The 13,329-nt window shown below is 38.3% G+C and overlaps 1 protein-coding gene across 3 annotated transcripts in view; it reads right to left on the bottom strand.

Moving 5' to 3' along the window:
• Nucleotides 1-13,329, bottom strand: part of LOC130094906 (unconventional myosin-XVIIIb-like) — a 53,648-nt gene that overhangs the window by 9,811 nt on the left and 30,508 nt on the right. For all 3 annotated transcript variants that reach the window (XM_056261437.1, XM_056261439.1, XM_056261438.1), the window contains 13 exons: nt 12,708-12,813; nt 12,379-12,503; nt 10,388-10,542; nt 10,139-10,262; nt 8,338-8,538; nt 7,030-7,140; nt 6,825-6,929; nt 4,299-4,460; nt 3,041-3,154; nt 2,843-2,959; nt 1,984-2,067; nt 1,048-1,185; nt 756-941 (listed from right to left, as the gene is read on the bottom strand). In XM_056261437.1, coding sequence (XP_056117412.1) covers nt 756-941; nt 1,048-1,185; nt 1,984-2,067; nt 2,843-2,959; nt 3,041-3,154; nt 4,299-4,460; nt 6,825-6,929; nt 7,030-7,140; nt 8,338-8,538; nt 10,139-10,262; nt 10,388-10,542; nt 12,379-12,503; nt 12,708-12,813 — 1,728 coding nt within the window. The remainder of the gene's footprint in view (nt 1-755; nt 942-1,047; nt 1,186-1,983; nt 2,068-2,842; nt 2,960-3,040; nt 3,155-4,298; nt 4,461-6,824; nt 6,930-7,029; nt 7,141-8,337; nt 8,539-10,138; nt 10,263-10,387; nt 10,543-12,378; nt 12,504-12,707; nt 12,814-13,329) is intronic.

Genomic DNA, 13,329 nt, shown 5'->3' with positions numbered 1-13,329 from the left:
ACTGTTTTTGATTTTATTCTTAGGGATATATCAGTTATTGTCCCTTATTTATTTCTATTTATTGGCATTGACTGATATAAATACACACTACTATAAAAATGGTTTGGGGTCAGTAAGATTTCTTTTTTAAATTAATATTTATATATATTCATTTTATATATGTCTTGAGCACGGATGCATTAAATTAATCAAAAGTGACAGTGAAGATATTTATAATGTTATCAAAGATTGTATTTCAAATAAATGCTGTTCTTTTGAACTTTATGTTCATCAAAGCACCTTAAAAACATTTCACGGTTATATGTAAGGTAGTGCTTTAAAAAATATAAATAAATAGTTTTGTATTATAGTTCATTAATGATAATTGTAAAATATTAATATTACAGCTGCTTTCAACATTGATAATAATAAGAAATGTTTCTTGTGCAGCAAATCATCATATTAGAATGATTTCTGAAGGATCATGACTCTGAAGACTGGAGTAATGATTCTGAAAATTCAACATTGCATCACAGGAATAAATTACATTTTTCAATATATTCAAATAGAAAATGGTTGTTTTGAATTGTCATAATATTTCAGAATATTACTGTTATTATTGTATTTTTGATCAATTAAATGCAACCTTGGTGAGCATAAGAAACGTCTTTCAAAAACAAAATCTTATTTATATATAAATATATATATATATATAGTGAAAAATAGTGTGTTACTTCATCAGCTACATCAGAAAGGTATGTTTGTGTGTCAGTCACCAGCTCCATGCGTCGACGGCTGCTCTCCTGTTCTCTGAAACTCAGGTCGTCCATTTCCAGTCTCATATCCGCCAGTCTCTGCTGATAGTATCGTGAGTTCTCCCTCTCTCTGGCCTCGGCCTGGGCCGCCTGCTCCAGCTCCTCACCCAGCCGCACCACACTGTCCCTTAGACGCAGAACCAGGACCTGCACACACACACACACACACACACACACACACACACACACACACACACCGTAACACTATAAAGATCCTCTCTGAGAATGAGAATAAAGTGGAAGCTGGACTAACCTCAAATCTCTTGACCTGTCCTCTCTGGAACTCCAATTTGTTCTCTAGATCACAGATACGAGCTTCTTGCTTGCTCACGATGCTGCGGGCCACCGTGGACGACTCCAGGAACTGCACGCGTCCCACGCTGGTCTGCAGCTGGGAAGATAAGCACCGCTGGGTTACGACTACGCTTGTGAAACACGCTTACAGGTCAACAAAACACTATTTCAACTTCATGTTGACGACAGTCTTTCTCAGCGGAAGGGAATTTACAATAAAATAAAAACATGAAAATACAATGAAGCAGGCCTATGTGAGATTAGAATTTGTGTCCCGAATCATAATTCTCTGAAAAGCGCATTTAAAAGGTGCTCAGATGCAGCATGCTAAAAAAATGCTAACGGCATGTTAATCATGCTAGCAGGCTGCTAAAACATGCTTGAAACTTATTAAAACATGCAAGGAACTTGCTAGAAATATATTAGCAACATGTTTAAACATGCTAGCAACATGTTTGCATGTTAAATCATACTAGCAAAGTGTAAAAACAAGTTAGCAAAATGATAAAACGTGCTAGCAATATGCTAAAACACAACAGAAAGATGCTAGCAACAGGTAGGCTACATCATGTTAGCAACATACTAAAACATGCTAGCAATGTGCTAAAAATGCTTCAACATGTCAAAACATGTTAGAAACAGCTTAAACATTCAACATCAAAGATGGTCTTTATCTTCTCAAACATTATCTAGTTTCATATTAGTGTACTTCATACTTAAAAGTGCACAGTTTATTAACAGAAGCGGAGTACGTACATAACATGGTCAGTAAGTATGCAAACTGTAACTCGGTCCATGTTAAACTGTTCATATGTTGCGGTTCCACATATGAATGAACATCTAATGGACATCACATGTCTATATCTCAGTGTGTTTGTCTGCAGGTCTGTCTCACCCCCTCCTGTAGGGTCTGGCGCTGTTTCTTCAGTTCTTCCATTTCAGCCTGAAGCTCTCGGATCTGAGAGATATCACTGGAAGACTGGGATAAACAAACATGTTTGGTTGGCTTTGGGATATTTTACATAACCACACACACACACATATATATACAGTATATGTAACGACGGCAAGCTAGTAAGAGCCTCCCAGGCCGGGTGTTGCATTTGGTGCCGTGACCCGGATGGGAGTGAGGTTTAGGGGGGTGAGCGTAATGGAGGCAAGCTAGCAAGAGCTGTGCGAGTAAACCTCACTCCCCTGGCCTCAAGAGGTGCATTAGTGACTAATGCTAGAGGCTAATGGATCTTCTTTCATAATTTGAAACCAATCCCAATGGGATCAAACAATAAGAATCCTCTGAAAATCTAAAAAATATCCTTCTGCATCATCTTAAATTTCTAAATGTATTCATTTTTTTTTTGTATTCTCATAGTCATAAACATCAGTATTTGAAATATTTATTTTGCTATAAAAAGAAAATGTCTAATGATGTTGCCCAAGGACTGAAAACACTATTAAGGGATGACTCAAGTGAAAGGATAAACCATTTTTTTAACCAGTCATCCATTTAGCAAAATGAATCACAAATTTACTCAAATGAATCAGAGAGAGAGAGAGAGAGAGAGAGAGAGAGAGAGAGAGAGAGAGAGAGAGAGAGAGGGGGGGGATATTTTATGAGAGAGTGCAACGCAATGTGACAAATTATATCATTTTCACACATTTCCTGACAGAGCTCAGTATTAGAAAAGCTGCACTATTTTGAAAACAACTGTAACAACTCTCCAAGAGTGAAGCACACACATGTATCTCCAGCAGACCTGAGCGATGAGGGCTTTGTGCTTCTGCATGAGCTCGTTGAGGTCCTCCTGGTCTTCCTCGAGCCTCTTCATCAGATCTGTCCTCTCGTAGCGTAGCTGAGCCAGCTGCTCATCCACCTGAGACAACAGACAGAGACAGACTCAGATAAATCTCAGATCAGCCCTGTGAACCTTTCATTTCATGTCTCTGGGCCTCACCAGGCTCTTCTGCCTGCAGATGCCCTCCAGCTCGATCTGAGCGTTCTCCAGCTCCGCAGCGAGAGTCTTCTGAACACTTTCAGCCTCCAACCGTCTGCCTTCACTGTCCTCCAGCTAGAAAACAAATAGATGTACACAAAGTCAAGTGCATGACAACACAAACTATGCAAACATACACTACTGGTAAGAAAGGTTGGAATAATTAAGATTTTTTGAAGATGTATCTTATGCTCACCAAGGCTGCATTGATTTGATCAAATAAAAAACCCAGTAAAACACTAGTAATATTATCAAATATAATTACAATTTAAAATTGTATATTTGTTAAGACTACAAAGAAGAACATCATGCACAATCAGATAAGCAACATGTGCTAGAACATTACTTAAAGTCACCATGAAATATTAGTGTTTATGGAATAGTACAGTATTTATAAAACAATAAATCATTTATCCGTACACATAATCTTTTTTAAAATGAATGTGTCTCATAATCTTTCATCTAAATAACATCCCCTCTCTCTTGCAGCGACATCTCTTCTCTTCTCTGATGATGTGTTTACTGGCGTGAGGGCGGGGCAATCTGTCACTCACATGAGATCCAAACAACAACCATCCAATCAATTCCTGATGGACAAAATCAAGTCCCGCCCTACATTTTTTTTCTTGTTCAGGGAGTAGTTTTACTCAGATATATATCACAATACTGTAGGGAAGGAAACACTATCACAACCTCCATTTCATTGCTGACTTTAAAATGTATTGGGCAAATAAAGCTTAAACCACACACACACACACACACACACACACACACACAAAAACCCAGCTATATTTCACTGCAATTAAGGGGACAGTTCACCCAAAAATTCTGTCATCATTTACTCACCCTTAAGTTAAAAACCTTTATGAATTTCTTTCTGCTGAACACAAAAGAAGATATTTTGAAGAATGTCGGACACCAAACAGTTGATAGGCCCCATTCACTTATAGTATGGGGGGGGGTACTATGAAAGTCAATGGGGCTATTAACTGTTGGTTTCTGACATTCTTCAAAATATTTTCTTTTGTGTTCAGCAGACAGAAATTCATAAAGGTTTTTAACTTGAGGGTGAGTAAATGATGACAGAATTTTTATTTTTGGGTGAACTATCCCTTTAAGGATTTCACAGTAAGACATTTGAAGACCAATAATGCAAAGACATAAATTTGTGCAGCAGTGCAGAGTGTGAGCCATGCTGAGTTAATGCTGGCAGTGGCACCTGGCAGCGCAATCTCTCCAGCTGCTCCTTGGCACCGGGGTCATGACCCTGCCCGGGCTGTTCAACGGTGGACAGCAGCAGCTGGGCATCACTGAGCAGGGCATGTGTGCGCTTCAGGTCTCGCTTCAACCTCTTCTCCACGTCAAAGTCTCTGTGGCCCACCTGAGACCAGAGAGAGAGAAATCTATACATCAGACTGAAGCACAAACAGAGAGCCTTTACACTTCACAAGTGTTCTGGGAGAAAGACGGGCATCTCTGGATACCAGCGGTGACTTTCAGACTCAGCTATGACCATAGAAACTGAGTAATGATGCTGGACACGTGAACACTGAGACATCCAAACTCCTGCTTGTGGAAAACAGAGCAAATCCCAGAAGCTCAATAAATCATTATGGCTCCAAATATGAGCTGATACGCAAGGAATGAGAATTTCAAACTAGTGCTCGACAGATATGGGCTTTTTAATGGACAGATATACAGAAATCAGTATGGCCAATAGCTAATATATTAGTAAATAAGGCTACAAAGACAGCTCATCATGCACAATACAACATGTATTAAAAAAGATTAATTACATTTACTAAATGACAATATTTACTAAATATTATATTACCTTATATAATATAATCTTATATTATATAATATATAGAGAAGACAACAAAGATGGACATCATAATATAACATAACATAATATTATATTATATAACATTATATTATATTATAAGACCACAAAGACGAATATCATGCACAATAAGATAAGCAACATTTATACAGAATAGATAGAACATTATGTGAAATCTCAAGTAATGCACAAAAAATAAGTTTGAAGGTTTGGGTTGGCAGTAAAAGCACATGCCCTGGCAAAATCCACCAGGTCAATACATGCATGAAAAGCAGGCCCTTTACACATCCTCTTACTCAATACAATACTGACTTTGAGCAGCGGTGTTTACGTGCAGCTCGGGTCATAAAGCAGGGGTCGTTGTTAACAGCAGCTGATGAGTAGCTTCATCATATCGATCACGGTTCCAGAGCACAGTCACATTAGAGAGCTCACTATGGCCCAGGGGCAGGACGTTCAGGTCAATGTGTGTACAGTATCTCCAAAGGACCCCATAGCCACGAGATTAATATAGTTAACATATTAAGTCATATGGTTTATATATTATTAATAATAAAAAGTCAAATTAATATACTCCAGCGAACATTCCAAAAGCATTATGTAAAGCTTATAAAAATAAAATAATGTTAATGGACCATCCTCATATTATTTATATCTGATACAATGTTGAGAAGTATATACATAATATTATGAACACATGCAAAAACAAGAGAGAACCAACAAAATATTAATAACTGATTATGTTGCATTTGCATGGTGAAATAAAACCTGTAGCTTGCCTTTTCTTGCTAAATAATTTTGTAAGATAAACACCTTAACCAAGTTTAGTGTTTTGTCCTTCCATCATATTGAAAATATTAAAAAATATATAAAATATTTTCCTCATATTTTAATGGTTTAATCGAACTTGTAGGGTCCATTGTAGGGACATTACTTTTGGCTACTACTGTAACTTTATATTATAACACATAAATATAATAAGTTGCTCCGCGTATGAAATGACTTTACTTTGGGGACAACGTCACTAATTCCTTTTTAATTTTCGACCCTATACATTATCCATTCAATTGCCAAAGGATAAAACCGAGCCCTGCCCTACACAGTATTGAAGTAAAATGGGTTTTGAATTCCATTTCACTTTGACATTAAGATGTTAATGCAAATGAAGTTCAGAATATTTGCTGAGCTTTAACATTTCCACAAACACATTGGAATGAAGAGCACTGATAGACGAGGCTCATGTAGATTCAGAGCTGGGCACTGAGACAGGCAGTCTGTCGTGCTCTTATATCTGAACACAGAGGGACATGACAGCTTTACAGATCCTCACAAGCCCCGATGTGACTAAAACTCTGTGATCTATTATTCAGCGTGTCCGGGCCAAACCAAATGACCCACATATACTGTATTTAATAAATATCACGCCTGGAATGTAATTAAAGTTAGAAACGGTTGGATGCAGTGTGTCATCAGAGTCATTAACTACAGTAGGTGTGTTACTGGCCACTGTTTTAATCTACTTACGTCAAATGCAAAACACATTTCTTTGGACGTATTGGATTTTTTCAGTGATGCGCCTACTGTCTTCATTTAAATGTTTTCGAACATCTATATACTGCATTATATTCATGTCGTGCAATGTTGTCTACAACTCAGTTTCACCCCAAAATGTGATCCCTTCTTTACCACTATGTTTACGAATCTGAACATGATCACATCATCCGTCTACGTCACAAGCACATGCACACTTTGTTTATTGCGGTTAATCACATCCATTTGATCGAAGTATTGTGTTTTACAGTTTACATGGGGTAAAGTTTAATCGTAATATTCCCTAAATCTCATAATAATCACATTATGAGTGTGAATGAGTCAAATTGTTGAAATATGTGTGTGTTTTACCTGTTCACACAGTGTGGCAATCAGCCCCTCTAAGTCATGCTTCTCATGAACCACCATCTGTTTCTCCTCATATTCCTGTTCCAGTTGCATCTCCAGCTGTCGGAGCTGCACACATACACACACACACACACACACACAGGAAAGGATGTTTGAGACAGGGTTGTAAGGTTGTTCGTGGAGCTGTAATTTATTCTGTGTCCCTCACCCGTCTCTGTGAGGACTTCTGCACGTCCTCCAGTTCCTCGTCCTTGTCTTCAAGCTCCTTCTGATGGATCTGCTTCATCCTCTCCATCTCCATCTCAAAGCGCAAGTGCATCTGTGGAGGACAGAGGCCAGAGATCAAGTCAAGTCACCTTCACTTATACAGCGCTTTATACAAGATTGTTTCAAAGCAGCTTAAAAGTGTCTTTGTGTTGATTCAGTTCAGTTCAATATCAGTGTAAAGCTAAGCAGTTGTGAAATGAGCTCAATTCAGCTATAAGCAGCTTTACAGAAGAAAATTGTGCCGTTATTTAGCTCATTGTTGATTCAGTTCAGTTTAATAAGTGTCCATGTTGTAAAATGTGTTCATTATTATGAAGTCGATTCAGCAATAAAGCCGCTCTGCAGAAGACTCTATCATCATCCGGCTCAAGTCAGTTCAAGCTTGGTTTTCATCCAATAGTGTCAGTGCAGTCAAATCGATAATGCAGTATAAGACCTTCAGGGTAGGTTCCTCTGGATTGTACTGCTGTTTAACAACCGATTGTTCAGATGAAGTATAAAAACTTTCAGTAGACAAAAACTCCAAACAGCTACAAGTTTTAAAGTTGTTAAAATTACATGATCCAGAACCTTTATACAGTGTGTGCCATTGTGAAGACTGTAAGTCTATCCTTACAGCCTAATAGGTCTAATAGTGAATATTAAGTCTTTTAAACTCCAGTCAGTCAGAGTGAGCCTGTGAAAACAAGCTATTTGTGCTACTGTACCTTTAAGACTTATGTAAATGGCCTCTGTTACGATTAACAAAAATGTTGAGACTTCCATATGTAAATGTCAGCGGTCATGTGTTAAAGGGATAGTTCATCCAAAAATGAAAATTTACTCACTTACTAATTTACCAATTTATTGTGTTGTAATTTACTCATTTATTTATACTCACCCTCATGTTGTTCCAAACCTGTATGAATTTCTTTCTTCTGCTGAACACAAAAGAAAATATTTTGAAGAATGTCGGAAACTAAAAAGTTGATGGACCCATAGTATGGAAAAATACAATGGATGTCAAAGGGGTCCGTCAACCGTTAATCAACTAATCAACCGTTTAGTTTCCGACATTCTTCAAAATATTTTCTTTTGTGTTCAGCAGAAGAAAGAAACTCATACAGGTTTGGAACAACATGAGGGTGAGTAAATGATGACAGAATTTTCATTTTTGGATGAACTATCCCTTTAAAGTGATCATAGTTATGATATCATAACCTTTTCAAAAATGTCATTTAGTGGAGAGGTTGTTCTCGGGTTCCTGTACCTGCTCCTGCTGTTTGATTCTGGCCGTCATCTGGCTGATCTCCTCCGAGCGCTCCTTGTCTCTGGTCTCCAGCTCCCGGAGCTTCTTCTTCAGTTCAGGGATGGAGTCGGAGGAGAGATGGAGAGGGACCCTCAGGTCACGGATCTGAGAGCACAACTCCTCCTTCTGAAGCTGCAGGTCTGTGACCTCCACTTGACTGTCCTGGAAACACACACAATTATGCATATAAAAAAATGTAAATACACAAAAACAAGATTCGCAAGAGCAAAAAGACAAACTGTATAATGAACACAAATCACACAAAAAAACATACGCAGACACATACACACACACACACACACACACACACATGGAAATACCCACAACGACATAAATATCCACACACACAAATACATTAAAAAAACAAGATACACACACGCACAAATACACAAACACGCATGCACATACACAAACACAAGCATTTATACAAACAAGCTCAAATGAATAAACACACACAAATGCAGATGGACAAAGAAAAATTGCATTCACAGAAAAATGAACACACGCAGGCACATACAAATGCACACAAAAAACAAACAAATAAACAATAAATGAGTACAGAAATGCATAAAAACAAACACACACAAACACACAAGCAATTATACAAACACACACGAATGCACACTGACGCTCACACACACACCAAAAAACAAACACGCATACATGCACAATCATGCAAACAAGCACAAATGCATAAACACACAGACAAAAGCAAATGCACAAACATAAATTGCACAACACACAACATTGCACAAAATACAATCACATAAACAGACATACACATACTCACAAAAACAACCACACACAAACACATAAAAAACACACAGCAAACATGCATGCACACACAAAAGAATGCACAAAAAAAAAATCACAGATACATAAAATGACACAAATGCATAAAAAAACACAAGTGCACACATACACACAAACAGTCACAAATGCACCAAAACACACCAAAAAACACAAATAACAATTCAAATATATAACATAAAACCAATGACAAAGACATCCAAAAAATATCACACACAATCATACAAATATACATTCCGACAAAGAACACATTATACTCAAGTAGAAATATTTATGATGGCAACTTTGGATCGACACCATATTATCCTCAAATATTGTCATATTATTCTTAATATATTGTAATCAATAAACGTTTAACCTAACACGTTCGTTGTGTCTGCGCCTTAACTCAATACATGACCTTAACTAACAAACAACATAACATGTTTTATATTATAGCTGTGTATTATAGCTGTGTACACTCATCTCTAACTGATAACAGAATCTTCCTAAATTTGAACACTGAAACGAGCTTTTTCTGTGCAGCTGCTTTGAAACAATGGCTGTGTCCAAAAGCTTAAAAATGCTGCCCGTTCCTGTCCCCTGAGATACCTTCATCTGATCGGTTTTTGAAGGCAGCATATATGTGTCCTTCGCTGCCTTTGATATCCCATAATCCTGTGCTTTCCATTCTGTGACAACTGAGCTAAAAAAAAAAGATGGCATCTGAACGTTGCGGTTGGTGGTCAGTTTGTGTGTAAATGTATGACTTGATGTCATTTCTAGCGAGAAATTCGTGAGCTACCTTCGTGAGCAAACGTCAAAAGCGCCATACAGTTAACATAATCTGAAGGACTCAAAGCAGAACTTTTCTCCTCTGCTCATTTGGGATCAGTTTACAGACAGAGGACACCCAGAGTACACGGGCACCATTGCAGATGGTGGACGCTTGACCTTTGACCTCGGCCCGTACCTTCAGCGTTTTGTGAAGGGTGAAGATCTCTGCGCCGAGGACTGTATTCTCCTGGATGGCTCTCTCTTTCTGCTCCCTCTCATTATCAGCCTGTTCCAGAGCCTGGGTCAGCTCGCTGTCAAACCTACAAACACACACAGACACACACGGACACAGACGCAAGGGAGAAACAGGACTTGAGAATGCATATTCAAGCAGCCAGGGAGCGTGGTGCTGAATATTAATGTGTTACATGCAAATGCCACAGACCTCCTGTGTTTCCGGTCCAGCTCGTGAGCGCGGCCCTGCAGGCTGTCTGTCAGCACACGGGCGTCCTGGAGGTCAGAGGTCAACCGCCGGCAGTGACGTTTTAGATCTGTCACGGAGCGTTTGGATTGATCAAGCTGAGACTGCAGTTCCTGGACCTGCCACACGGGGAGATGGAAAGACAATTATAATCAGGATAAGCATCTCAGGAGGCTAACAATACGTTTTTGAGTCTAATTACACAAATGCTTGTGTTTTCTAACATTTTTGTACTTTACATTTTACATTTTTGTTGTTTCATTAATTGTTTTGTGTTTTATAATGGTTTTACTGTTTACATTTTTATCCCATAATACAGGATAAATTAAAGCTCCAGTCCGTAACTTTTTTGGGTTAAAAATTATCCAAAATAAATTTGAGCAAGTACATAACCAGCCAGTGTTCAAAACTATCTGCTTGCCTAAGCTCGATTCAAAACGGTAAGCTTGTAATAATGTTTTTAATGACAGTGGTACTGGTGGATTTCCGCGGGAGATTCGAGCATGTCTTTGAGTCATTACGTCACATCTGCACACACACATCTGTACACACACATCTGTACACATAAAGAAGGAGTCTCGGCTAGTAGGCTATATTGCGTGTGAGGATGTTGGAGGTGGAGATTTATAGCCTTTTCTCACAGCACTTGATATAATTAAACGTATCAATTTGATGGCGGATCCAGAAAGGTTCAAACGACAATCACCAGTGACAACAGGAGATTCACCCGTTGTAAAATGCAAAAGGGGGCATGCAACTGGGCCTATTAAAGGATAAATATCGGAAGGGCTTTTGAAAGGTGGCGTGAATCAATGTAAAAAATACCTTATATACATCTCTGTTCTGAGCAATAATGGTGGAAATACTCAAAACTTCAGGCATGTGTGCAAACAGAAACTGACTTGCATTGCATTGATACCAGTGTTACTTTAGTATTATTTATATACTATTAAATATGTGTTTATTAATATTTTGAATTAGCTTTTTATATTTTCAGTTTTATTTTTAATTTTAGTTTAAGTTTTGGTTATTTTGTTATGTGCTTTTAAAAGTTTTACATATACAGTATATTTAATTAGCTTTAATGAATTTTTACGGCAGTTTTAGTTTTACTAATTTTAGTATATAAACTTATTGCCAAGGCAACTAGTTTTTTACGTTTTCCAAGTTTTCCATCTATTTTTTCTCCATCAATTTTCATCTAGTTTTTAGTTTTTAATTTTAATCCAGCTTTATTTCAATGATTGAAAGCGATTTTTAATGGTTTTAATTTATAACAACACTGAACAACACCATTTGTGAAAAATAAAATTGGGCATTTGGTGCAAGAAACCTTGGCTGTGTCTGAAATCGCCCCCTATACCCTTAATTAGGGCACTATTTGAGGGAACAGCCATTTGTAGTGGTGTGCGAAACGATAGTGGATGTCAAGTGCACTCATTCAATCCCACAATGCAGTGCAATAATGAGTGTACTACCGATGTACACTTAACAGCTAGGGAATACCCATAATGCACTGTGAGGTTCTCACCGAATGAATTCCAGCGTCTCGCCAGAAGATGACGCCGGAGCTGAATCATCCATCCATCCATTTTACAAACCGCTGGTCCAATGTGGCTACAGCGTAATATCATACAGGTATAAATAAAGGTTTGTAGATGCTAGTTTCCATGACAGAGTTGAAGATACATTTTTTCATTACTACTGGAGCTGCCAGTTTGCTGAGTTTCAAATGATTATTAAACCGCAAGCACAAACTATGCGGAAGCAGCAGCCCTTCCTGCGACTCAGTGTCCGAATCACTCACTCGTTTTCATTCACTCCTTCAACTGGACTATATTGGTTGAGTAATATAGGGAATAGTGAATGAGGGTGTAGGGGTTGATTTCAAACACAGCCCTTGCTTTACACGGCCTTGCTTTGCTTTACACCCCCTGTTGAATTGGTTCTCTTACCTTTGTATCCAACAGCTGACGGGCTTCTTTCTCACGCTCAAGTCTTTCCTCTGTCTGCCGCAGACGCCTGCGCAGAAACTCCACCTCTGTCTGCGCACATTCCAGCTGCAGCTGCAGCTCACTTTCTGTGTGCGCACGCAGGGATTCACACACACACACACACACACACACACACACACACACACACACACACACACACACACACACACACACACACACACACACACACACACACACACACACACACACACACACACACACACACACAAGAGTCATTATATTTCTTCCACCAGCATGTTTGATTGCATCTCCACTGAAGCCCATCTTACCTGTCGCCAGTCCGCTGAGAGCTTCTTTATTCTTGACTTTCTGTTTTTCTTCCTCTAACTGCCTCTCGAGGGCCTCCAAGGACACTTTACTCTGGTCCACACGACTCTAAGACACAGCACAGAATAAACACCCACAATACAACACATGACAGGCTATGTTTGGATAAGCAGCACACACATCTTACTTTTTCTGCATTATATTACATATATGCTGTGCACAATATGTACATTTTCTATATGCATGGAATACTAAATTTACTGAAACACACAGTTACAATCAATACTGTATCCCATAATACATTGCCCTTCACTTGACCTTACATTTCTAGTGTGATAAATGAATCAGTAGTAATACCATCCACAGTTTTTAATGATTAATCGCTTTCTTGACTCATTATTCGATTGTACGGTCAAAAGGAAAGGTATTTGTACACAGAAGTGATTTAAAAATACAAAATAACTGATGAAAGATGCTAACTGGATGCCATTCACTCAATTAAAGATGCATTCTGATGAGGTCATGTGGCAATATAATGTAGAATACTACTGTTTAAAATGTAATGTTCAAATAATTCGTACTGTTTATATAAAATACAAGGCGCAATACACAGTACCCAGTAAG

The sequence above is a fragment of the Rhinichthys klamathensis genome, unplaced genomic scaffold, assembly GCF_029890125.1.
Source record: "Rhinichthys klamathensis goyatoka isolate OS25496 unplaced genomic scaffold, OSU_Roscu_1.1 h1tg000183l_1, whole genome shotgun sequence".
NCBI lineage: Eukaryota > Metazoa > Chordata > Actinopteri > Cypriniformes > Leuciscidae > Rhinichthys > Rhinichthys klamathensis.
Note: the sequence above shows the minus strand (reverse complement) of the source record. Positions and strands in the feature narration are given on the sequence as shown.